This window comes from Archocentrus centrarchus, chromosome 3, assembly GCF_007364275.1.
Source record: "Archocentrus centrarchus isolate MPI-CPG fArcCen1 chromosome 3, fArcCen1, whole genome shotgun sequence".
Lineage (NCBI taxonomy): Eukaryota > Metazoa > Chordata > Actinopteri > Cichliformes > Cichlidae > Archocentrus > Archocentrus centrarchus.
This window is the reverse complement of record NC_044348.1, coordinates 6,154,143-6,181,199: the sequence shown is the minus strand read 5'-3', so window position 1 is coordinate 6,181,199 and position 27,057 is coordinate 6,154,143. Positions and strand designations below refer to the sequence as shown.

The window sequence follows — 27,057 nt, the reverse complement described above, 5'->3', positions numbered from 1 at the left end:
AGCCTGTAAGCTCTTTGTCAGAATGATAAAAGTATAATGAAATGTGATTGCCAGTGCAATTATTGCATGATTAGGTTTCATCTGATTGGTCACAAGCTGATGGAACATGTGATTTGGCATGCAGATCACATTGAGCTCTGCCATATGTCTTTTAACCATCCACTTTTAATCTGTCTGTAGCAAAAAATAGAGTCATTATTATTAAAGTAGCCATTCTGTAACACATTAGTGAAGGCATGCTGGTGTTTGTCTTCATGTTGGTGTTTAATGGAAGGTATAAATCACAGCTAACAACCTGGTTAGGACACCTACAGTATGTGAGGAAGCTACTAAATTTAGAAAAGTCCTCCATTAATTACCATTTATGGCAAAGATAGGAGCCAAGTTGAATTTGTCTAATATCCTTTGTGTGCCCCAAAGTAATTTGGGGGTGTTTTGTTGTTTTTTGACTCTCAGTATTGATGGATATGAAAAATGAGGAGAGCAAGTCGTACAACATGCAGTAAAATCAAAAGTTGAAGTTGATTTTTGCTGCTTGATGCGTTTGCAGTCCAGGACTGGTAGTGTAAATGTCTCCATCCCATCCATCCATTCTCTACCGCTCATCCTGTTCAGGGTTTTTTTTTTTTTTTGGGGGGGGGGGGGGGGGGGGGGCTTGTCATAAGGCGTGATGTAAATGTCTCTAATGTGAAAATATGATCAACATAGTAATGGAGACCTGAGTGTGCATCCATCAAGGGGAGTGTTCTTTGAATTACATTGTTTTTATTGCTAAACGTTAAATCCTAGCTATCTGTTTTTTTAAAAGAGAGCTTAGTGGACAGTTTATTTTCCAAGGAGCCACATGGGAAACTGAAAAAAAAAAAAAAGCTTATGAAGTGCAGTAAAATGCGCAGAACAGCTTAATATTGTACAGTGTATGTACTGTGTTTCTAAAATTAAACTGATAATTAAACACATTCCATGCCACAACTGTAGCATAGTTGCAATGGTCTCCACTGACCAGTAGATGGCCTCTAGTTATGCAAACATGTCCTCTTGTTTTGGGCTGGAAAAGTTGCGCAGAAGCCGGGGCCGGTTGATGTAAACACGCATAAAAAAGGAAAGACGTGACGTGGGCGATCAGATATGTGCGTCATTGTCCTGAATCCCATAAACTCGATATATTTAGTGTAGCCTATTTATTCATTTGTATGCTTTACAGTGCGCAAAAAAAAGGAAAGGGACAAAGTCGCTGCGGCATGGAGACGCAATGAGCAGTGCTGAAAGTCAGAAATGTTCACACTTGTAAACATCGTACTAGAGTCCTACAAAGTAGGTTAAAGGTAAAGAAAAAAAAAACTCCTGTTGATCCTTCTACAAACACCATTATTGGCTTTTGCCAGCTCTTCAATGGGAGGCGGAGTTATTTAAGTGCGCCCTCTCACCACACACACACACACACTCCGCCCCACGGTATCATCACTCCTGTTCCTGCATCCCGTCGAGTCTCTATTTTCGCTCCTCACGCATTTCGATATGGACTTGGTCAATTTTCTGCTCGCTGTTGCAATCACCGCCTGCACAGTGAAAGGTAGGCAGTTTGCATGCACTTAACTTGCTAATTAACTCCACACACACACAAGAGTTAAGGGATCGCCCTTTGTGTTTTGTGTCTGCTGATGTCTGTTAACCTTGCGCCGCTGTGGATTGAAGTGCATACCTGTGGCGAACACCGAGTTTTAGAGTCATGATTGCCGTTTTAATTCATATGTAAATCTGAACTTTTTTCTTTCTAAATAAATAAATAAATAATCCACATTGTGATTTGGTGTGACTGTAGTTTCCATTAATACTTGACAACTTGATATTAAGTGTGCTTTCATGTATTCAGTAGCAATGAAGTAATACTGAGCAGTAATAAGGTCCCGTATGCAGCTCACAGTGACTAAATATCATTGTAATGTCTTACACTGTATGCAGTGTGGGTCTGATTTGTCTGTCAGCACTGAACTTTCTAACTTTAACTGTGAGGTTTCTCGTGGTTTAAGTAGCTAAATTATCGTGCAAAACGAGTAAAATGAGCTGCAAGATCACGGTATGGCATTTCTTATATTGTGGTGTGTGAGAGAGAAAGAGTTTGATACAAACAGCCTGTTGTACAGAGTGACTGAACAAAAACCCAGAGCAACAGTGTTCTCCTCTCACAAGATGTTGCAGCATGTATGAACATCTTTTCCTGGCTCTGCTCTGTCTACAGGGACTCAAGCCACCCGTGCAGCATCTCCAGACTCTATAATCTTCATGCTTTATGTTTTATTCTAATTGAATACTGCCTCTCATCAGTTTTACTCAAATCTGCTCTGACTCTGAATATTTTAATTGAGGCAATTCATTTAATGATAATCACTGACTGGGGCTCTTTAGTCTGCACTTTAAAGGCAGAAGTTAATGAAGGCTTATTCGAGAGCGAAGTACAGAGAGGGAGATGAGTGAAGTGGCGTTTGTGCGTGCGCATACGGTGCATGCACGTCTAAATGTCTGGGCACATGTCTTAAGTAATTAAAGGCCTTGTCCATCTCTCTGACATTACTAAGACTTATAAATTTGATTAAGAGGCTAAAAGACTTTTTTTCTCCCTTTTATGGCTCCAAGCTCATTTCTCCTGAACCCAGTGTGGTCTGTCGGTCAGCACAGTACTGGGGTGTATTACAGTATGAGGACAGTAGCACACATTAATGTCATCTTGCAGTGAAATTTGATTATGGTGGGATCAGGAGAGGGGATATCCACTTGGGTTTTCTATTATGGACAAAGACAAGCTTTCAGCCAACCTCTCAGTCTTTTTTTTTTTTTTTTAATGAAAGAAGTGGATGCAACAGAGAACAGAGGAATAGGGATATGCAGATAGACAGAATGCACTCTGCCAAATCATCAGGGTAATGTGCTTCTCATAGGATGTTTAGGATAACTGGGCCATTAGTGAAGTGAAGAGATGCTGCCAAAAACACTCCATAACTCAAAAGCTGGTCTAAGAGTGTGTTAAAATGAGGGGGGCAGACTTGATTTGAGATTGTGAGATGAATCATTTCCAGATAAGGTATTTGAAAGATTGCCTTACCTGGCTGCATTTGTTTCACCACCCCAGGTAATGTTGGATATGTTTTTGTTTACTCCAAGACCAACTTCACATGCATTAAATCAATTGCAAAATAATTCTAAAGTGTGAGATTTACAACGTGCGTGGAGCTGGAGGTGGATCGGCAGCATGCAGCAAGGCTGCCTCAGCACAGAGCTGGAGTAGTAGTGAGTAGCAACAACATGAGCAATGCAGAGGCTGCGGAAGAAATTAGAAGAGGGAAGATGTAGGAGGTGGGAGCAGAGTGGAGAGGCTGAGTTAAATTCAATCAGCTGTCTCAATCTCATCCAGGAATTTATACAAACTTCACTTTAAACAGATTGTTTTATTGATCATTTGAGCCATGAAAAGCATTGTGTATCTAAGAAGGGCAATGGCTGTGTGTTACTCTGTCGCACCAGTCCAGCTGGAAGATCTCAGCAGCTGCTGGACAGATTGCCCTTCGGATTTGTGCACATTCTTCCTCTCCAGAGGAGAAGGCCATTGTTTTTTGCATTTAAGACACACGTGAAAGTACAGAACAGCAATGCGACTTCTTGGGTCTCTTTATCATTCCAGATGTGTGTAAGGTGGAGACAACTCAGTGTATAACATAGAAACTAAAGCTACAGATACCAAATACCAAGGCTCTTGGTCATGTTTTTGTAAGCTACATTAGCGTTTGTAAGGTTTTTGGCAACATCTTAAAGAATAACTTTAACTCTATACACTGTAATTGGTGATGATTGTTTCCTGACCTCACTTTAACCAACATTTAGTACATTTTGTGGATGGATGGATGGATGGATGGATGGATGGATGGATGGATGGATGGATGGATGTTTCTTTGGTGGTTTCAGAGAGTATTAAGTGTGCAGGTTTCTCTGTTTTCTGTAGTTTCTCATCAAGGGCCAAGCCAGCGCAGACTGTACAGGGACCTGATGAATGGCTACAACCCACTAGAGAGACCAGTCCAGAATGACTCTCAGAGTCTCACTGTTTCCTTTGGCCTCAGCCTCATGCAGATAATGGATGTGGTGCGTAAATTATTGCTCTGCACACATAGCATGCCTATTGCATATATTATACAAGCCAGTACAGTGATAACTTACCCATGGTTATGTAAGCGATTATCATAAATTTGAAGATGGCAACTGACTGCAAGACCTGGTCCCCATCATTGGAGGGACTATTTCAAAGGCAACGAGATCCCAAGTCCATTGCAAATGGTTGCAACAACTTTAGTAGTGCTGTAGATAATGTGACTGTAGCATTACCCAAACCCTGAGAAGTGAAGCTTCTGTGGATGTGTACATTTGTAACAGCGTGATTTCTCATGTATGAAACATGTGATTATTTGATTAAAAACATTATAAAATGATGTTTTTCTAACAGGATGAGAAGAACCAGGTTTTAACAACCAACATTTGGCTACAGCTGGTAAGTATAATTTATGTAAAGTCACAGAAAAGCTGAGTTGCAAAACTTTATGGCAGCACTTAGACACAACTTTTGACTGCTACTGTATTTTATATAAATCTTCTCATTTAACTCTCAGAAGGAAGCAGTTTCGCCTAAATGTTGAGCTGTGCCTTTAACTTTGGCGGTTGACCTGGTCTTTAGTATATGCATCACAACAAATAGAACTTATTACGGAGGATGCGTGTGCTGAAATGTGTCATTCCCATGTAGACACTTTCTCTTAATTTTCCACAAGAGCAGTGCAGCCCTTTGTCCTTCATGCAGTGAGATAAAGCATATTAACACAGATGCTTTATTACATCTTGTCCATAGAGTGACGATAGTTCCCTGTTGCTGCATCGTCAGCACCTCCACCAGGGCGGTACCAAGGCTGTTTGGTCTGTTTTAAATCATTCTGGGGAATCACAGCAGGAGTTTGCGTCAATCTCTCTCACTCTGCACCCTGCAAAATTAATTTTGGCTCTGAAGCACATGATAGTGCAGGCAGCATCCAAAGTACTGTATTTTAGCATTGATGTAGTATTTGTTGGCTTAGTTTACTTGTGTGGAATCCAAGAAAAGTAAAATGTAAAAAAAAAAAAAAGTCCTAAAGATGCAGACATGGCTCCATATCACTCTGAAGTACTGAAGATGATTCTTTAAGATCACACTTTGAAATGTGAAATATGATTGGCCCTCCTGGTGCCCCTCCATCAGTGACACTGGGCAAGAGTACTATAAATCCTACAATGTCCAATGCACTGGAGGAATGAATCAATAGACCCAGCGATGGAAAATAATTTAGTACATTTACACAAGTATTTCACTGAACTACATTTTTAAGAAACTTTAATGTACTATTTTTTTATTTTGCAGTTTTAAAAATAGAAATCTACTAATAAAATGTGCTGTATTATTATAGATAAATACCCGGCAGTATGAAAGTAATTAAAACCACCCACAAATCCAACCTTACCTTGATAGACACACGAATGGATCAGTAATGACCACTCAATAATAAAATGGAACATTTTCCATAGTGAGTGCTTTAACTTTAGGTACTTTAAGAATATTTTGATGCTAAAACATTTGTACTGTTATTAAACAGGATTATGACCTTTACTGCTCTTGTGCAGTGCCACATTTCATGTGATACCGTCTGTCTTAGCGCACAGGGCTGCACATGAGCCTGAAAATACCTATTTCCTCATCAGTTTTCTACACTGCATTTTTTTTCTTAGTCTACCTTGTGCCACAGCACGTCGTCATCCTCCTAAAATAATGCCCTAAGTCATTTTTTTAGGTTTTCAGAAAACACAAAAAACTAAATCAAATATTGAAAATATGATGATTTAGGCAAAAAATAAAATTTCTGTTAAAAAAGGACTTAGGCCATTATTTTAAGAGGGTGAGGATATGTCAGTTTGGACGACATTATCATATCATCATCACGGCTGTGGTCCTGGGTGGGTTTTGTATTTGTTGAAATATTCAGCTTTCGATTCATGTTTATTTCCCAGAAATTGTGGGAATTCACTTTAAAGATTAGCAGTAACCAGTACCTCAGGGATTCATGCCATTCACAGAGTGTGTTTTAACAAAAATAATCTGTAATACAGAAGTCATTCTTATTCCAGTCACATTGTGTTTTGTCCCTTTTCATTTGAAGAAATCAGGCACACCTCAGCTGTGTAACCCACAGTTTACAGTGAGGCTTTAGGTTATCACATTTTGCACAGACATGTGGAATTAATACCACTTCAACTCCACACTAAAAAAAATGAGAGGCCAAATAATCGGATATTCTGAAGTTCTAGTGCCGTTATCATTTATTTATGATGTAACATTTAGTATCAAATTGCAAAATATTGTTTTATTCAAAAGGTCAGTGCACACTAATGAATGTAATCACTTAGTTGAATCATGCAAATTAGTCAGATTTAGCCATACAGTACAGACTCATTTTCATTTGCAGTCCCTGGCAGGTTGATGGCGATCACCCTGCCAGGCAGACAATCAAATAAACCAAAGATGCAAAAGCATGCGTGCAGAGATAAGAACCAGAAGCATATGAACCATAAAACAAAGGCATAACCGTATAACATATTAAAAAAATAAAATTAAACTAAACTTTGCAAACTCACAAGCAAAAACAGGAGTAGATGAGCACAATTACAAAACGTAGACAATTATTAAAACAATGACAAGACATTTGAGGAAACTAACCCTCAACGTAAGGAAGTAATCAAATGACACTGCTGAAAGATGAACACACTGAAGCATGAAAACTAACACTAAACAGAAAGACAGAGACGGGGGAAAACAGAAAGCACGGGAAATCATGGAAAATGGAAACAAAATGGTACGACAATGCCAACAGAATAGCAGGACCGTGACAGACGTAAGGGCCTTTTAGAGCTGATGTTATCACGCTCGCACAGCAGCGCATGATCTCACATCAGCTGGCGCTGTTTCAGTTTACCATCCACCTCTCAAAATTTGTAACCTGGCAAGGGTGGAGGAAGACTCCATGTGACCCCCGGTGTGATGTCACACAGCGTGGCTAAAGGGCCCTTTAAAGACTACTTAAGGTTATGATAGCTTAAATATTATAAACTACCATAAATTTCTCAACAACTCTTGGATAGGCTGTCATAACGTTTCCTGTTCACACCTTCATGTTCCTCTAAAGCTGTAACAGCTGCAATCATCCTCTGAGTTTTCAGTTCAACATTTTAAATGTGCTTCGCACTATTTTTTTGTGACTGAAAAACCTTCGACACGTGCTGCTGAAACTTGGAACAGAAATTAAATCCCGTTCTTGCAGCGTGTCACTGCATGACGTTACCCGCAGCTGCTCTCGCATACATTTATTTCAGCTTCTGTAGTAACTGTCACTAGCACAATGAAACAGCATTAAATCCCAGCCTGAGCTTTCAAAACAGGCTTAATAAAAGTGGCCCCCATATGGCTTCAAATGTGTTAAAAAAATATGTAAGTGGAATATGAAAGGTATAAAAGGTAAGGGACCAAATGTTTTTGCACTCTGCAGTACTGGACTGACTATTACCTCCAGTGGAATTCATTGGACTATCCAGGTGTGTCCAATGTGAGATTTCCTGACCATCTCATTTGGAAGCCAGACATTCTGCTGTATAACAGGTAGGCACTGTAAGGACGGATCTGCTGGTTATACTTGGTGTGCATGCATTTTTCTCTGCAGAACAGAGGAACCTTAGAGGGGTGATGCATTTTTAGATTTTTGCGCTCCAGAGGTAAAACATGCTTGTTGCAATCCTGTGATACAAAACACACACTGTAACACACATTATGCTGCAAATATTTTAAAGTAATAGCTTGTTGTATAAAAATGTGGAGTAAAGAAAAATATTGGGCTTCATCTGCTACAATATTCATTCTGAAGCATGTGCTGTGCAAGGGATAGACAATGCACAAAATACTGTCTCATTTTTAGCATATTAGCAAAATGTTAATGTAGATACTTATAAAGAATTGTTAGCACTGGTTGCCCTGTGAGTAAATTTGGATTTTGAACATTACTAAATTCCACAAAAATAAGTAGCAGTATCCTTGAGCACCTCTCGTTTTTATAAACTAACTTTATATATATTTTTGTCTCCCAAATTTCAGTTTTTTAGGCTTTTTATTTTATTTGTTAGGTCTGAAATTTGACAAAAACACATTAAGGAAATTGGTGCTCTTATTCTGTCACCAACAAGTATAGATAATTTGACATACAACAATAACCGCATCATTCACAGTATTATGCGTATTTGGAAACAGATAAAATCCCAGTTCGGTATTGGTTCTATATCTACCTTATTACCATTAGCAAAGAATCCCTCATTTGTCCCTCCCACTTTAGATTCAGGTTATACACAATGGAAAGATTTAGGCCTCTGGACTATTGGCGACCTGTTGGTGGATGGTAATTTTGCCTCTTTCGCGCAACTTCAGGCCAAATTTGGTCTCATAAACATAATCATTTTAGATACCTACAGGTTAGGGCATATGCCAAAAAACACATGCGAGAATATAATACCTAATGAATTCGACGAACTTTTCAAATTGGGGGGTGGGGAAGGACATCTAATCTCCCGGATTTATAATGTGTTATTGTCCAGATCCTCGCCGTCCATGCAGGGCCTTAGAACAGGCTGGGAGCAGGATTTAGGAACGGAGATAAGCGACGGACTCTGGAAGGCTGCGCTAGAGAATATTCACAAGTGCTCTGCCAACTCTAGACACTGTCTTATTCAATTTAAAATCATTCACAGGCTTCATTACTGTAAGGTGACGTTACATAAAATTTTCCCTAACACATCCCCACTGTGCGACAAATGCCATATTGAAGAAGCCACACTCCTCCATTCTTACTCTTTGTGTACAAAATTAGCCCCATTTTGGTCTGGCATATTCAAAACTTTATCAGATATGTTTCATACAGAGTTGAGGCTGGACCCACTTCTGATTGTACTCGGAGTTTCTGTTCAACTTTCACAATTTAATAAATACCAACGACAATTATTATCTTATGCCTTTATGGTAGGGAAAAAACTAGTGTTGATGTTCTGGAAAAAATCAGAGGTTCCATCGGTTAAATTGTGTCTGGAAGAACTGGTAAAGCTCTCTCACCTGGAAAGAATAAGGTATTCCTTAGTAAATAACTTAAAGCGATTCAATAGAACTTGGCAACCCCTTCGACAATATATTGATAACTCTATTTGAAGAGAATTTGATTTGACTCTCGGTGTGATAAGATGTAAGTCCTAGGGACAGGGGAGGGGGGTGGGTTTTGAGAATGTCCTTGTTTATTTGTGTTACCTTTGTTTTGTTTAACTTTGTATTGTTTTTATGTTCATATCAAAAGAGGACAGATTTGTGTTGTTGATGTTTTAATTTTCATGTTTGATTCCTCAATAAAACTGTTTGAAACATCAAAAACACATTAAGGTAATCTGTACCCATTTTAATTAAGAAAGGGCATAAAAGAATGTAAATTGAGCATACACAGTTCTAGTAACGGCTTTATTTACTATAAAATATCTCCCGGGGAGAGAAGAAAATTGCTTGAATAGAAAAACTTCATTCAGGTGGCGGATGGTGGATATTCAGGCTTCTGCTCTAGTTTCATCAGACCTGGAAAGTATCAGACCCCGATGCTGCCACGGGCATTATTCAGACTGTCTCACTGCTGAGAAAATTAAAGATACATACAGCTAGGTCATAAGTTTTTGGACAGTGACACTTTTTTTGTAATTTTACCTCTGTATGTCATGATCCTGGTCTTGGACCAGGACTTCCAAGTTTCTTTATGGTTGTATCTGTTTTCTGTGTGACCTTTGGTTGGTTTGCTGTTCATGGTGACTTGTGGTCTCTTTTCTGGTTACTTTTCCCTGTTTGCTTCTTTGCAGTGTTTTTATTTTGAGGTTTTCCTAGTTTTAGTTTTGTCACCCCTTTTTGCAGTCTAGTTTGTGTTTGCACTTATGGTTATTGTTTATATTTTAGAACATGAGTTTCAGGTTTTTCTTCCGTTTTTTTTTTTCCTTCTGTCAAGTTTTTGTTGCACTTGTGTTACCGGTTTAGACATTGTTACTCATTTCTCATTTTACTTTGCTAGCTAGCAAATCATTCGGGTACAAGTTAATCTCTGTTTCGTTTAGCCAAAGATTTTTTTTTCAGCACTGTTCAACCTCTTTCAGATGTTTTCTGGCAAAGGCTAATCAGTTTTTCTTGTTCCTGGGTGTAATCATTGGTTTGCATCTGGTTGTAAATCCTCTGTATTTACATCCATGAAAGTGTCTTGATTGTGGACTTTGACAATGACTCATCTACTTCCTTCAGATTTTTTTCCATTTTTTTTTAAACAGTGGACCAAATTGTTGATTTGACCACTCCTATGTTTTTCTGATTTTGGTTTTTCAGCCTAATGATGGCCTCCTTCACTTACATGGTGGGTCATTATTGATGGTTTCAAATGGAAGTTCAACACTTGGGATCACCTCCAGATTTTGTATATGCTGAATTTGTCACTGAATAACAAGGAAACAGGAGTAGTGAATATTATTTCCCTTTTTTTGAACAACTATGAAGAATAAAGGCTGTGTGAGTATTTTGAGCTACCAGTCCTTTTTGGAGATGTTAAAACTTGAATGTAAATCAGATATGGAAACTATTCCATTCAAAATCAGCAGTTACATGCTATGTTCTATTTTTTCTTAAGCTCAACTATGTTTAAAACACTTGGGCCTGTAATTTTTCCTATCTAGGGGGGTAGAAAACCTATATTTGAACTCACAGACAGAAAAAAAAACAGTTTTTATCATGTATGATCTTAAGCAGTTTAGTTTGTGTTATATTCATCCATGTGTTTGTGAGACTAATGTGCATACACTCAGATGAGTTTATTAAAGGGATTAACAAAGGTCCAATTCTCTCATTCCCACATGCAGAAAAACATATATAGTTTCTTGATCGTGCATTGCCACTAACTGATACTTTCACCATGTTAGTGACAATGCTTGATCAAAAATTATATATGTTTTTCTGTTTGGGAGATGAAAAAGGTCTGTTGTGAGGAATCCCCAGCTATTTCTGTGAGTTCAAATATAGGGCTTTCTACAGCCTGGGGGGAGAATGAGACTGAAACAGCGGTTTTGCTTAAGAAAAGGATCGAACATAGCATGTAACTGTTAATTTTGAATGGAAACGTTTCCATATCTGGTTTACATTCAAGTTTTAACATCTCCAAAAAGGACTGGTAGCTCAAAATACTCACACAGCCTTTATTCTTCACAGTTGTTGGTTCCACGCAGGAAACAAACTCCAAAAAAGTCTTTGAGTGAAAATAATGCTGACATTCAGCTACAGCTGTTGTTGTCTGCATTCAGCCACAGAACTAAAATACTTGACACGTATGATAACAGAATTAAAGCGAATTAAATATATTTGGAGAGACACACTCCCACGACGAGGAGTATGGGATGGGACAACTGTAAGCATACCTAATTTGTAACACACAAATGTGATTCTCACACAAAGTTACAAGAAATGTTTACTTATATCTACCTTTGCTTCCTCATGGCATGATATATCAAAATTAAAACAGATAGTTCACTGTGATGCTCACCTGTTGATTTTGAATTCAAAAGTTTCCCTATCTGATTTACATTCAAAAAGGGAAAAAATATTTACTACTAACAGGCCTCACCTAGCCATAAATCTGCTTATCAATTCTCCAATTGTTTCTGAGCCTCTGAAAATAGAGGGCTGTGTATGAAACTGGCTCTACATCCTAAACAATTAATGCAAAGCTTTTTTGTTTGTTTATTCCACTGAATTAGAGCTCAGAGTCTCATTTGATTGTTTGATTTAAAATTTACTGTGGTGGTGGTGGTGTCCACAGGCAAAATGACCTTTTGTGTCGCTGCCTGAATACTTACAGACCTAACTGTAAATAAACCTCACATAATATGACATAAAATGCATCCAGTCCTTTTTTTTTTTTCTTTTTTTTTTCTGGGGAAAAAAGCCGCTGATGGTGTTTAGTAACAAGGTCATTAACCTGGCAACAATAAGCTGGTGTGAATCAGGATGAATGCTAAGCTGAAATGGCATATATGATATGTAGTTCTACATGTAAAAAAAAAAAAAAAAATCTATATCCCAAAATTGAAAACTTCAGGTACACCCCCTACAAATTAAGCAGCATTTTATTCCTTAAGTCTTTTCTTGTTGGAGAGCTGGTTATAAGGCAGAGATGCTTCAAGGATAGTGGTCCTGTGCACTTTAAATATATGCAGTACACTCTGGAAAAGCACTTTGCAATAAATCATTTAGACAAATGAATAAAACTGTATAAAAATGGTAGAAAGATCATTTCATTATGTGTCCCAAATGAAAAAAGCTGTAGAGAGCACCATTAATCAATTTTTAGACGAGCTGAACAAAATACATTAAAGGCACTCTGCTCTCCTGTCAGCTAATAAGGCACAGAGCATTGTACTTCATTTGTCACTGTCCCACTGAGTAAAGCCTTGATTTGAGACTCTTTGAATTATTGAAAGAAATATAAATATTTTTTTTTCTTCATTCAACTTTAGCTCAACTGTGCCCCAGCCTCTGGGGAATTCATTTATTTGGAGTGCATTGTGGGTAACAGGGGAGAATGAGGGTAACCACTGAGTACCCCTCTCCTGGGAAAGCTTGCAATGGATGTGATTCCTTGTTTGTTGTGTATCTGCAGAAAGTATGACTTAGAGCATTATTCATATATTCCCCCCCACCCCACCCCCACTTTCTCACTTATCCAAATTAATATTGTATTCCTATAATTATGAGTTTCAGATATTGTTGTAAATGTTGCATGTGAATCTCCTCAGGTGACTTCCACTGAAACTATGCTTTGATTACAGATAACTCAACATTAAATGCTGAAATTATTCCATTTTGTCCACAGTGCAGACGAAAGGTTTGACGCTACGTTCCATACCAACATTTTGGTCACCTCAGCGGGCTACTGTTCATACCTCCCTCCAGGTAAAAGTCATATCTTAGTTATCACTGACACATATTTATCAGACACAAAGAGCTGCATTTCTACCTTCCCAGAAGCACTTCCTGCATGAAATATGCAAAGAAAGGGTACGCGTAAACAACCCATAGAAGCTGCCTGACCTGTATGGAGCAGATATTAGCAGGGTGCACTTAAAATAAACACACAGCTTCTGAGTCTTCAAACTCAAAAGAAGGCAATCTTAATGTTAAAGCTTTAGCTCCAGATCCTGTCTAAATGTTTTACCTCTGAGCTGGCTCATGTGCGAGTCATGCATTCTGTGCAGCAGTAGTGAAAGCATACAGTGAGCAATGGGCTATAAGTAGTATTCCAAAAAGTATTTTGTGTATTTCCTCCAATGAAGTTTACATTAATATGTTGCATATTATTACACAAGCCTCCTGTGGGTGTAGTGTAAATCCCAAAAAACATGACCTTGTAAGAGCAGAAATATATGTCACATATAAAAACAATAATTCAGAGCGCACATCATGAGCACAGGTCTGGTGAGGCTTTGTAACCATATGAAATATTAACTCTAGACTACTGTTTGAACACTCACCAATACATGCTGGATTTCATCCATAATAATTATGATAGTATATCATTATTTGGCAGTGGCTTAATGAGTCAAATAGCAAGATGTTTCATTATTTTTTTCATATTTGTTTTGTAATAAACTGAAAGCAATTTTAGATGCCCTCATAATAAAACCACAGTGACTGATAATCACCTTTTCCGAAATATCAGTTGAATTATTTTCTACAAAAAAAGGTCTTAATTAAAATGTTTAATATCCTTATTTGGTGTCACTGTTGTGTGAAGCACTTTGTAAGACTGGTCATGAAACAATAACAAACCTATTATTATTATCATTATACCCATAAAGAACATGACAAACTATGACTTGGGGACAGCACCTGCTGATGAGCTCTCATACGCTTTGAATGAATTCCCTAAAGCTACTGCTCCACAGTTGTATTGTAATGTGTTAGTTTTTTGGGGTTTTTTTTGCTTGTTCTTTTGTATGGGACATCTTGGAGTGATAAAGTTACATGAGAAGACTAATGTTGCTCATTAGATTTTACACTAAATATGAGCCTACAGCCAGGAACTCTGAACTTAGGCTAGCATATAAAATCTGAAACTAGGTGAAACGGCCAGCCCGGCTCGGACCATAGGTAGAACAAAATTTGCCTGCTGGCACCTATAAAGCTCAGCAAATAGCATGCTATATATATATATATCACTTGTTTGATCTTTGCAAAGCCTTCCCTTTAGAAGTCTTCATACTGCTCTTAACATTTAAACAGTCAGCTTTTTCCACTTGTTTCCAGCCCACTCTTTGCTAAGCTAACTGGCCACCGGCTGTAATCTCAAATTTAGCAAGTGTGGCTGCATGTTTAACTGTGGTATTTCATCTCACTCTCACAAAGAAAACTTTTATCCTTTTGCCTTTTTCTTTGGGCAAAGCTCTTATTTCTAACAAGCTGCTTCTGAGCCAACTTGATATTCACTTTTTGATCCTGTACATCAGAATCAAAAAAGTCCCATACAAGGCTCAAAAGATGTATGACGATCTATGGATGCATCCCTATTGAAATCCAACCAGAGAGAGCAGCAGCTGAAATAATAGCGAAAAAATAAGAACACAGGAGTACATAAAGATTATCCCATGAAGTCATAAGAATAAACTTCGGCTTCCCTTTAACCTCATTGTATTTGCTCAGCCAGAGAGTTGGAAACGTTGCTTTCAAATATCATTAATTTGGTCTTTACATGCTAAATGCAAATCTGGTAACCTGCACAGTTCACTGCATTTTTAGTTTTAAGTTGGATATGAAAATTTCAGTCTACCTCCAGCATTGCTAACATGTCCCCCATTGTCCCAAACAAACATAGTGTTTGCCCAACATTTAGATTTTAGATTTTGGATTTGGTCACCTGTACATGTGCAGTACAAACGTGTATGCACGGGAACGCACTGAAACAGAACAGCCTCCTGTCATAGCTGGTGTTTACTGCTCTCCCTGGCAAGCCCCCAAAAACCAAGCAAAAACGCTGGCTGGCTTTCCCTCCGCATCTTTAATCAATAGCCATGTAAATACTTCCATCACTGGATTTATTCTGGATTGACTGCCTCTGTCAGAAGCAAATTGCCTCTCAACTGTGTTTCAAATGAATCCTCACTGAATATTGACACAAAATAATCATCCCATGCTTGAGTTGAACACAAGTGGATGAAACTGTATGCAGATATGACCTGCATGGACAAATCATTTGAATTTTCTGGCATTTATCTTTGTGACTGAGGTTCTTTGCAGTAAATAGGACTCATTCTTCTGTTCTCTATCTAGATTCATTACTTCCCACTAGCAGAGGCATTGTTTACTGCCGGCGTCTCATATATTTCTTACATATGGATGAAAATAGTTCAGTGGCTGTCTGTCCTGAAGAATTACCCTCCACTTTCATCTCATTGCCATATTGGGTTTTCTACTCCCAGTAGGATGGATGGCACTTTGACTCCACATCTTCTCAGAGTAAAACTTCTCTTGCTGCCTCTCTAGTACTGTCATTTCATTTTTCAACTTCTCTCTGCTTCCTAAATGCCAAAGTAATTGAATGTGCTCTCTTGAAATATCCCTGTCCATTTCTATCTGCAGGTGAACTACAGTATATATGAAAGCAAGCCTTTAAGCATCTTTCAATATTTCTCACCACACCAGGAATTTTCAAGAGCACCTGCCACATCGATGTGCGTTGGTTCCCCTTTGATGTCCAAAGATGTGAACTGAAGTTTGGTTCCTGGACATACGGGGGTTGGTCTCTGGACTTAAAGATGTTGGACGCAGATATCACCAATTACATTGCTAACGGGGAGTGGGATCTTGTCGGTAAGCGAGGTTGTTGGTGAAACCACTGAAAAGATTTTGCTCTCCAGCCCTCTCTAACCCTACTAGATTATGCTTTGTTTTGGATCAGAGGTTCCAGGAAAAAGGAATGAGCGCTTCTACGGCTGCTGTGAGGAGCCGTACCCTGATGTCACCTTCACCGTGGTGATGCGCAGACGGACGCTCTACTACGGCCTCAATCTTCTCATCCCATGTGTCCTGATCTCTACTCTGGCCATGCTTGTCTTCCTCCTGCCTGCCGACTCCGGGGAGAAGATCTCACTGGGTTCGAGTAAACTGGAGCACATGCTCACACCCTGCAGAGGGCTTCAATCCAAAAATATAAATTAGCTCAGCTCAGTTTGACTGAATTTTTTTATCACCAGTTTTCAAGAACTGTAACCTCAAGACTTTTGTTGTAAAGTTAAGAACCTACATTATAGAAACCCATCAATTATCTGTTAGCAAGCAGTTGGTGGCTGTGATATGTTTCCTATTACTGAGATTTAAGAAGCCTCCACACAGGAAGCAACTTGTAGCAGTGATTTGGAAACCAGAGATCATAGAAAATGACACCAGGCAAAATAACTGCCGACAATGCAAAGTTAAACTTTTCTCAACCTACCAGTGACAGTGTTGGGTACAATTACCTACATTAGAGGGTTACCTGGGCACACAGAGCCTTGAATGTCCACTAGCAACCAACCATCAGCGACAAAATAATAGGCAAAGCATCAGCAACAAATGTGGCCCCTTTACTAAACTCACATTACAAGAATAACCATGCACTGACACACAATCAAATCCATTCCATTATGCACTCTGGGAACACATAGCTGATGCTACATGTGGGTCTGCTATTTTTTTAGATACAAGCTACCTCAGGATGCGGATCTGAACTAATATGGATATAGTTTCAGATGCAAGGGACTGCAAGTTCCTCATTTTTTAATGTCACTAATTACATACATTTATTAGCAGTTAGTGAAAAGCTAACACGTTTTCAGAGCCACACTAAAAATATTAAAACTTTTAGTTTCTGAGTTACCGAGCAAAGACTGTGACTTAAAGACATAGCCTCAATGGTAGAGGTAATGCAGTCTAATACAATACCACCACAAAGCATAGCTTCACACTGAGAATGACAATATACACTTAAACTCACTATATTGTCATTGTTATTAAGAGCTTGCTAATGTTAGCATTTTGCTCAAATTACAACCTTGCTACCATGGATATTATAGACTCTTTTTGTATAAATTAATTTTTATATGAATTAATTTGACATATTACTGTGAGTTGGATTACATTTGGTCCGGTGCAGAAATCCTTATGGCAGTCCAGCCATATACTAGATTATTTCAAAGCCATCATCTCACCCAACACTAAATTGAAATTCCATTAGTTTCATTTATTTTATTTTTTTCAAGTTGAAATGGAGATCCATTTCCCTCTGATGAGCTCATCTCTTGGCAGCTGATTTCCCTGCAGGACAGTGTTCCAAATGTATATTATGTGTGACTCTACACATTTATGCTTTTTTTTGTTTTGTTTTGCTTTGTTTTGCTGCTAGAACCATAAGCAGATATCATTTTTAAATTGAGTTTGGAGAATAATTTCTGCATCTTTGTAACCTGCAGTGTATTTTTCAGACATTGTTTCACCAAAACAGACTTGTACACCATGCTGTTTGACACTTCCATTGCACTGGCATCTTTTTCAGTTAGAGTTTAGGTATTCTGTTGATGTCCTGAGTGACCTCAATATTGTTGCTGCATATACCTCTGAGTGATTTCTGGATACTGACTTCTGGATATTGACTCTTCTCAATGATGTGTGACACAAACATTTTCAATTCTGTTCTTTCACAAGACCCTCCCAGAAGTTTCTGTCTCACAGTTATTGTAAAAATAAGAAAGGTTCTTATTTTTAGTTAAAGTTTTACAGGTTTCAGCATTGCTTTGGTGGCCTTGTGCCAGAGTTGACATGACGGTGATCTTTGTGATGACGACTAAACTACAAATAAAAGGAAATGGCTAAGGACTGATGAGATCATAATCAAGTCACATCCTTTACAGCCCAAGTGGTTTTAACACGCAGCCAAACCTTCCATTAGTCTTCAATTTTTCTCCATCTGAGACAACTTCATATCCCAGCCCTTGTTCTCCTGGGTAATCAGTGATTTTATGAAAAACAATGGCTTTTCATTAATCCACCTCCTCCGTGGCTTCATGATGTGAGCTGATAATAACCACAGATTGACAGACGGAGCTGTCAGAGGACCTCTGAAAACCTTTAATCTTATCTCAGCCATTGGAGTTAACTGGATGTTTCATGCATTAATTATAAATGCTTTATGTAGGCTGTATCTGAGGTTGGATAGTGATTGAGGTGTGTGTGTGTGTGTGTGTGTGTGTGTGTGTGTGTGTGTGTGTGTGTGTGTGTGTGTGTGTGTGTGTGTGTGTGTGTGTGTGTGTCCTGTGTTGCAGCTGGATTCCTTCATTAACCACGTTTTCACATACACGTTGCTTTTGATGTTTTGAGAGCTCGTAGGAGAAAGAGGAAATGAGGATTGTCTGTGTGAAATTATGATCTGTTATGAGAATGTGTGTACTGGCATGTTTTCATAAAAACTGCTGTATATGAAGTCGGTATATCTAGTTACCCATTCAATGTCATTATTAAGAATGGCGAACACAGAGTGAGAAATGTGTTTTAATGGCAGCATTTATTGCCCAAGTTAATTTCAGTTAAATTGAGCTGTCAATTGTGTGTGTGTGTAATTTGTGATACTGTAAATGGATCAACTGGAATATTACAGTGCGTTCTGGTGTATTGTTTAATATGCTTTCAGATGATAAAATGAAAAGAAAATGAAAAAACAAAATAGCTAAATAAAATGAAAGTAATTGCATGCCACAGGCAGATAACTGTTTTTAAATTTGAGGAACTGTTTGATATTATGCTATTTAAATGACAGTATGACTTTTTTTTTTTGGATTGGTTAGTGTGTATAGTCAACTAAAACTAAGTACACACCTTGATTCAGCTTATAGAACCATCCATCCATCCATTTTCTTCTGCTTATCCGGAGCCGGGTCGCGGGGGCAGGAGCCTAAGCAGAGAAGCCCAGGCTTCCCTCTCCCAAGCCACCTCCTCTAGCTCATCCGGGGGGACCCCAAGACGTTCCCAGGCCAGCCGAGAGATATAATCTCTCCAGCGTGTCCTGGGTCTGCCGCGGAGCCTCCTCCCGGTGGGACATGCCCGGAACACCTCATCCAAGAGGCGGCCAGGAGGCATCCTAATCAGATGCCCGAGCCACCTCAACTGGCTCCTTTCGATGTGCAGGAGAAGCGGCTCTACTCTGAGCCCCTCCCGGATAGCTGCACTCCTCACCCTATCTCTAAGGGAGAGACCAGCCACCCTTCGAAGGAAACTCATTTCTGCCGCTTGTATTTGCGATCTTATTCTTTCGGTCACTACCCAAAGCTCGTGACCATAGGTGAGGGTAGGAACGTAGATCGACCAGTAAATCGAGAGCTTCGCTTTTACACTAAGCTCCCTCTTCACCACGACAGACCGGTGCAGCGTCCGCATTACTGCAGAAGCAGCCCCGATCCGTCTGTCGATCTCCCGCTCCCTTCTCCCATCACTCGTGAACAAGACCCCGAGATACTTGAACTCCTCCACTTGGGGCAAGAACTCGTTCCTGAGCCGGAGAGGGTACTCCACCCTTTTCCGGCTGAGGACCATGGCCTCAGACTTAGAGGTGCTGATTCGCATGCCGGCCGCTTCACACTCGGCTGCGAACCGTTCCACTGCGAGCTGGAGGCCACCCCCTGATGAAGCCAACAGGACAGCATCATCTGCAAAAAGCAGAGATGAGACTCTGAGGCCACCAAGGAAGAAGCCTTCCGCCACCTGGCTACGCCTAGAAATTCTGTCCATAAAAGTTATGAACAGAATTGGTGACAAAGGGCAGCCCTGGCGGAGTCCAGCACCCACAGGAAACGAATCCGACTTATTACCGGCTATAGGGACCAAGCTCTCACTGCGGTTGTACAGAGACTGAATGGCCCGCAACAACGGGCCAGACACTCCATACTCCCGCAGGACCTCCCAGAGGATACCCCGAGGGACACGGTCAAATGCCTTCTCCAAGTCCACAAAGCACATGTAGACTGGTTGGGCAAACTCCCATGCGCACTCGAATATCCTTGAGAGGATAAAGAGCTGGTCCAGCGTTCCGCGACCAGGACAAAAACCGCATTGTTCCTCCTGGATCTGAGGTTCGACTAACAGACGGACCCTCCTTTCCAGCACCCTGGCATAGACCTTACCGGGGAGGCTGAGGAGTGTGATCCCTCGAAAGTTGGAGCACACCCTCCGGTCTCCCTTCTTAAAGATGGGGACCACGACCCCGGTCTGCCAATCCAGTGGCACTGCCCCAGATCTTGCAGAGGCGTGTCAACCAAGACAGCCCTACAACATTCAGAGCCTTCAGGAACTCAGGGCGAATCTCGTCCACCCCAGGGGCCCTGCCACCAAGTAATTGTTTAACTGCCTCAGTGACCTCACCCCCAGTGATGGCCAGGTCATCCCCCTCGTCCCCAGACTCTGCTTCCACTACAGAAGGCGTGTCAGTGGGATTCAGGAGGTTCTCGAAGTATTCCTTCCACCGCCCGACTATAGCCTCAGTTGAGGTCAGCAGCACCCCACCCGCACTATAAACCGTGTGAGTGGAGCACTGCTTTCCCCTCCTGAGTCGCCTGACGGTTTGCCAGAATCGCTTCGATGCCGTCCGGAAGTCTTGTTCCATAGCCTCACCGAACTCCTCCCACACCCGAGTTTTTGCGTCAGCCACTGCCTGAGCTGCGTTCCACTTGGCCTGTCGATACCTGTCAGCTGCCTCCGGAGTCCCACAGGCTAACCAAGCCCGATAGGACTCTTTCTTCAGCTTGATGGCTCCCTTCACCTCCGGTGACCACCATCTGGTTCGGGGGTTACCACCACGACAGGCACCAACCACCTTGCAGCCACAGCTCTGAGCAGCAGCCTCAACAATGGAGGTGCGGAACATGGTCCATTCGGACTCAATGTCCTCAGCCTCCCTCGGAATGCTGTCGAAGTTCTGCCGGAGGTGGGAGTTGAAGATCTCCTGGACTGGGGCTTCTGCCAGGCGTTCCCAGTGCACCCTCACAATACGTTTAGGTGCACCAGGTCTGTCCAGCATCTTCCCCCGCCACCTGATCCAACTCACCACCAGGTGGTGATCAGTTGACAGCTCAGCTCCTCTCTTCACCCGAGTGTCCAAAACATACGGCCGCAGATCTGATGATACGATTACAAAATCGATCATCGACCTGTGACCTAGGGTGTCCTGGTGCCATGTGCACTTATGGACATCCTTATGTTCGAACATGGTGTTTGTTATGGACAAACTGTGGTTTGCACAGAAGTCCAATAACAAGACACCATTCGGGTTCAGATCGGGCAGGCCGTTCCTCCAAATCACGCCCCTCCAGGTCTCACTGTCATTGCCCACGTGAGCGTTGAAGTCTCCCAGCAAGACTATGGGGTCACCAGATGGAGCACTCTCCAGCACCCCGCCCAGTGACTCCAAAAAGGGTGGGTACTCTGAACTGTCATTCGGCGCATAAGCGCAAACAACAGTCAGGACCCGTTCCCCGGCCCGAAGGCACAGGGAAACTACCCTCTCGTCCACCGGTGAAAACTCCGACGTACAAGCAGCAAGCCGGGGGGATACAAGAATACCCACCCCAGCTCGCCGCCTCTCACCGAGGGCAACTCCAGACTGGAACAGAGTCCAGCCCTTCTCCAGGAGACTGGTTCCAGAGCCCAGGCCATGCGTTGAGGTGAGCCCAACTATATCTAGCTGGTATCTCTCAACCTCACGCACTAGCTCAGGCTCCTTCCCCACCAGAGAGGTGACATTCCATGTCCCAATAGCCAGTCTTGATAGCCGAGGATCGGTCTGCCAGGGCCTCCGCCCTCGGCCACCGCCCGACACACACTGCACCCGACCCCTATGACACACTCCTGCGGGTGGTGGGCCTACAGGAGGGCGGGCCCATGTAACCTCTTCGGGCTGCGCCCGGCCGAGCACCACGGGCTAATGCCCGGCCACCAGACGCTCTCCCTCGAGCTCCCTCCCCAGGCCTGGCTCCAGGGTGGGGCCCCGGTAACCCTATCCCGGGCAGGGTAAACTGTTCCCTTGCTTTTATAGACATAGGGGTCTTCTGAACCGCTCTTTGTCTGGACCCTCACCCAGGACCAATTTGCCATGGGAGACCCTACCAGGGGGACAAGCCCCCGGGCAACATAGCTCCTGGGATCACTGGGACACACAAACCCCTCCACCACGATAAGGTGGTGATTCACGGAGGAGGCTTATAGAACCACCTTTAGTAATAACTTGAAATAATTGTTTTCTGTGTGACTTTATTAGCATCTCACATCATTGTGGAGGAATTTTTGACCCACTCTTATTTACAACGTTGCTTCAGTTCGTTGAGGTTTGTGGGCATTCACTTATGGACCGCTCTCTTAAGGTCCCTGGACAAACTTCAGTCACACTTTGACTGAGTCATTGCAACATCTGTATTCTTTGTGCTTTGGATCATTGTCCTGTTGTATGACTCAGTTTTGGCCAAGCTTTAGCCGTCAGACAGATGGCCTCGCATTAGACTTTCGAATGCTTTGGTGTACAGAGGAGTTTATGGCCAACTCAGTGACTGCAAGGCGTCCAGGTCCTGTGGCTACAAAACAAGCCCGAATCATCACTCCTTCACCACTGTGCCTGACAGTTGAGGTGGTTTGAGGTGTTTGTGCTGATATACTGTGTTTGGCACTGTGCGCTGTGGCCAGACATCTCCACTCTCATTGTTCCAGAAGTGCTGTGATTTATTCAGAGGTAACTTTGCAAACCTAAGCCTTGTTGCCATGTTCTTTTTAGAAAGCAGAGGCTTTCTCCCTACAACCCTTCCAAACAAGGCGTGCTTGTTCAGTCTTTTTCTATTTGTGCTGTCATGAACTTTAACATTTGTCATGCTAACTGAGGCCTGTAGAGTCTGAGATGTAGCACTTGGGGGGTTTTTTGCAGTGTCTCAGAGCATTGCACTGTTTGGCGTTGGGGTGAATTTGGTGGGATCTCCACTCCTTGGAAGATTGTGGCATTGTGTTAATGCGCTGCCAAAACCTTTTATAGAGGTGCTCACACTGGCTGATGATCAATCAATTACACTGACAGCATCAGTCAGATGTGATCCTCGTCTTACATTTCCTGTGTCACTGGTTCGCTCAGTTTTCCATATCTTCGTCTGTCTTCACTGTCCCTATTTAATAAAGTCAAAAATAACCTTTTAAAATGTTGAAGAGAATTAATACACTCCTCAGTCCTTTTCAGATTCAAATGCTCTTCCCTGATCCAAAGAAAGGACTAAAGCAGGAGTCATGGCAAACGAAAGTCACTTTCTAAGTGGTATCAAATGTACATGAGCATACATAGAGGAAGCTGTGAAGTTAGTTAGTTATAAGAACCAGTGGTGTGGTGATATCAGCTCATTAGTGAAAACTTGTCTCCCCACAGGTATTTCAAAGATACCTGCTGGTCTTGCTTGTATCTTCTCAGGTCATCCTGTGAGTGACTGTGACACAGTACGCTTCAATCACTCCCTAGTTTTGATTTATAGGATTATAGGTTTCAGTTTTTCACATTTGACTACTCTGAATTAACCAATTGCTAAGGAGTAGCATACAGTTTTAAAAACAGGAAAAGAATATAAGGCATCACAAATGCATGAAATAAATTGGATGGCTTTGTGCAAAATAGTAACAAAATGTGAATAATGGAATAGAGCTGAGAACAAAGCAAGTGGAAACACATGAAATAGATGAAACAGTATGTTTAATGCTTAAAAAGTCTGCAGTAGTACACATAGTTTTCTGTATTTTATTACTATAATATTAGAGGGAAAGTCTTTCTGTGTTTATGATGATTTTTCACTGAATGAAAGATCAGAAATCTAAGTGTGTGAATACTTTTTGTTGCACTAAGTTTTGTGGTCAGACGATAACTGAGATTTGGTTTCCTCCCCAGGTATTACAGTCCTGCTCTCCCTGACAGTTTTTATGTTGCTGGTTGCAGAGATTATGCCCGCCACATCAGACTCTGTGCCTTTAATAGGTAAGCCAGGCTAAAGTTAAAAGCAGTTGCTACGGGTGTCAACGACTATCAGAGGGAAGAAATGGGTGAAATTTTCTGTAGTCATTTCTCATCAGGGGTTTGTTTGTATCGCAGTGTAGCCAAATTCCAGCAGCCACCCAGTATTTAGACGTCTTTTTGGCATCTGAGTCCCTCTGTTTGAATTGGTGGAATGAAAGTGCTTCTTGAGACACATAAATGAGCAGTATGGTTAAGGGAGGAAGACGCCTTTTTTCTTGTATACAAAACTTTGATGATGTCATCTGGTTTTCTCTGTATACTTTACCACGGTATTTCTCTCTGATCCATTCTGACTGCTTCCTCTATGTCTTTTTGTTATGCAGCTGAATACTTTGCCACTACAATGGTCATTGTTGGACTCTCAGTAATTGCTACAGTTCTGGTCTTGCAATATCACCACCATGACCCTGACGGAGGCAAGATGCCAAAGTGGGTGAGTGTCTTTCCATATAATGATCATTTTGGGGGGAATTTTGCTATGACATTATTACTTATGTACTTTGGCTATAGCCACACCCAAAAATATGGAATACATTAAAAATAAACTGGACATTTGCTTTGATTCTGCTGTGTTTGCTTTTTTCGATTTCCTCTTAAAGCCATTAATAACAATATGCAAGTCTGCGTTTCCACCGGGTAGCTTTACATTAAAGACTTCCATGAAAAAGTGCACCAATAGAACTACTAGTTTATTCAATGTCTCATTTTGAATATGGTGCCAGCAAAAATATTTCAGAAAAGGGTAAACATTGTCTAACAGTTTAAATCTAATAAGGTTACTAGAAAACAGGTCAGTAACATGGTTGGATATAACTGTATAGATGTACATAGAGATGCTGAGCCTTTCAGATGTGAAGATGTGTGTCTGTTTGTACATGTGACATGGGTATCTTGAACATATATAAAGGCCCCGTCACTGCTGAATAATAAAGGTCACATGTGCTGCTATCCAGATGACATTTTTCAGCATATCAGTTACAGCAACAACAGCATGGCTCCATAGAGAAAGAGTAAGAATGCTACAAAGGGCTGCTCATGCTCCAGACTCACCTGGTGGAAATATTTAGCGCGTTAGAAAATGAAAAATATGGCAAAGGAAGCCCAGAGAGGTTCAGCTGGAATCCTAAATGATGACATTTAGCTCTCAAAACTGTAGTAATTGGTCTCCACAGTTTCCAAACACTTGCAATGATCAAAGAACAGGTGATGCAACACAGTGGTAAACAGTGCCTCCACTTTTACCAACTTGTTGCTTGCATGAAATCCAGTATGAGCAAATAGTTTTCAAAAGAAACTACAGTTTTCAAGTTGTCTTTGTACTATCATCAAAATAAATATAGCATTTAAATGATTTGTAAATGATTGCATCCTGTTTTATTTCACAGGAAGACACAGGACGTTTCACTCAGTTTCCCAATTTATTTGGAATAATATGTAGTAACCTAAAGAAAAGGTATAGAGCCAAAGAATACAACATCATAAAGTGGAGCAACCACCTGCATGTTTTATATTATCATCAGATAGTTTGTTAGGTACATCTGTCCGACTGCTCATTAATGCAAATATCTAATAATCCAATCACATCAGCTCAGTGCATTTAGGTATCAGAATGAGGAATTAAAGGTGATTTAAGTGACTTTGAAGGTGACATGGTTTTTGGTACCATACAGGCTGGTCTGGGTCTGCTGATCTGCTGGGATAGTCCCACACAGAGAATGGTCTGAAAAAGGGAAAATACCTAGTGAGTGGCACTGGGAGGGTCAGAATTTGGCATAAACAATCTGAAAGCATTGTATCAACGGTTCAGACTGGTGATGGTGATGCTGTTATTGCTGACCATGTCCGTGAGTTTATGACCCCAGTGGGGAGTGGCTGCTTCCAGTAGGATAAATATATCTAACCTGAACAAATGAGATTGATTTTCTGTGCTCATTCATATTTACACAAAGGTACATTTAAAGTTACAGTAATCAGAGCCTTACTCAGTCTTTCATTCACTGTTTTATCTCAAAGACCCGTGTGATCCTCCTGCACTGGTGTGCCTGGTTCCTGCGTATGAGGCGTCCAGGTGAGGAGCGGGTCCGTTCAGCCTGTCACAACAAGACTCGACGGAGCAGCCTGACCAGCATAGACCTCAACGCAAGTGCCTCGGCCTCCCAGTCCACCAATGGCAACATGCTCTATGTTGGCGTGCGCGGCCTGGAGAGCATTCACTGCTCCACTGCTGCCACCTCGTGTGATTCTGGGGTCCTCTGCGGACGCCTGGTTGGACGGGCAGGTGAGGATGAGATGCTCCTCCCAGCAGGTCAAGTCACCCCAGTTGGAAGCCTAGAATTAGAGATAGCCAAGATCCTGGATGAGGTGCGCTACATTGCAAAAAGGTTCCGTGACCAAGACGAGAGTGAGACCATTTGCAACGAGTGGAAATTTGCCGCCTCTGTTATTGACAGGCTTTGTCTCATGGCTTTCTCACTCTTCACCATCCTCTGCACGATTGGTATACTCATGTCAGCGCCCAACTTTGTAGAGGCCATTTCCAAAGACTTTTTCACTTGAGTATATTTCCAGGAAGTGAATGAAATAAATATAAAGGCCTATGTATTGGCCAATCACTCTTCTCATAAACCAACCATTGTCAAACACATGGGGTAGCAACTTGGATCAGGTCACCCATACCGTTAGTTTTTCTTCTGCATCACACACCCTGATCCTCTCGTACTGTATTATTCTGACGTTCTAGACTACAAGGCACTGTTTCAAAAATGCAGCTGTGATTTATGTGGTG

The 27,057-nt window shown here is 41.2% G+C and overlaps 1 protein-coding gene across 2 annotated transcripts; it reads left to right on the top strand.

The window, feature by feature from the left end:
* The first annotated feature begins 1,457 nt into the window (after positions 1-1,457).
* chrna7a (cholinergic receptor, nicotinic, alpha 7a (neuronal)) lies at positions 1,458-27,057 on the top strand. 2 transcript variants are annotated; one of them, XM_030724399.1, is made up of 10 exons: positions 1,458-1,573; positions 3,995-4,134; positions 4,493-4,537; positions 7,611-7,720; positions 13,038-13,117; positions 15,863-16,030; positions 16,119-16,313; positions 24,147-24,233; positions 24,596-24,705; positions 26,286-27,057. In XM_030724399.1, the coding sequence occupies exons 1-10, from the start codon at positions 1,519-1,521 to the stop codon at positions 26,826-26,828; spliced, it is 1,533 nt and encodes a 510-aa protein (XP_030580259.1). In that variant the 5' UTR covers positions 1,458-1,518; the 3' UTR covers positions 26,829-27,057. The 2 variants fall into 2 exon arrangements, with proteins under 2 accessions (XP_030580259.1, XP_030580250.1); XM_030724390.1 differs by having other exon boundaries at positions 16,119-16,319.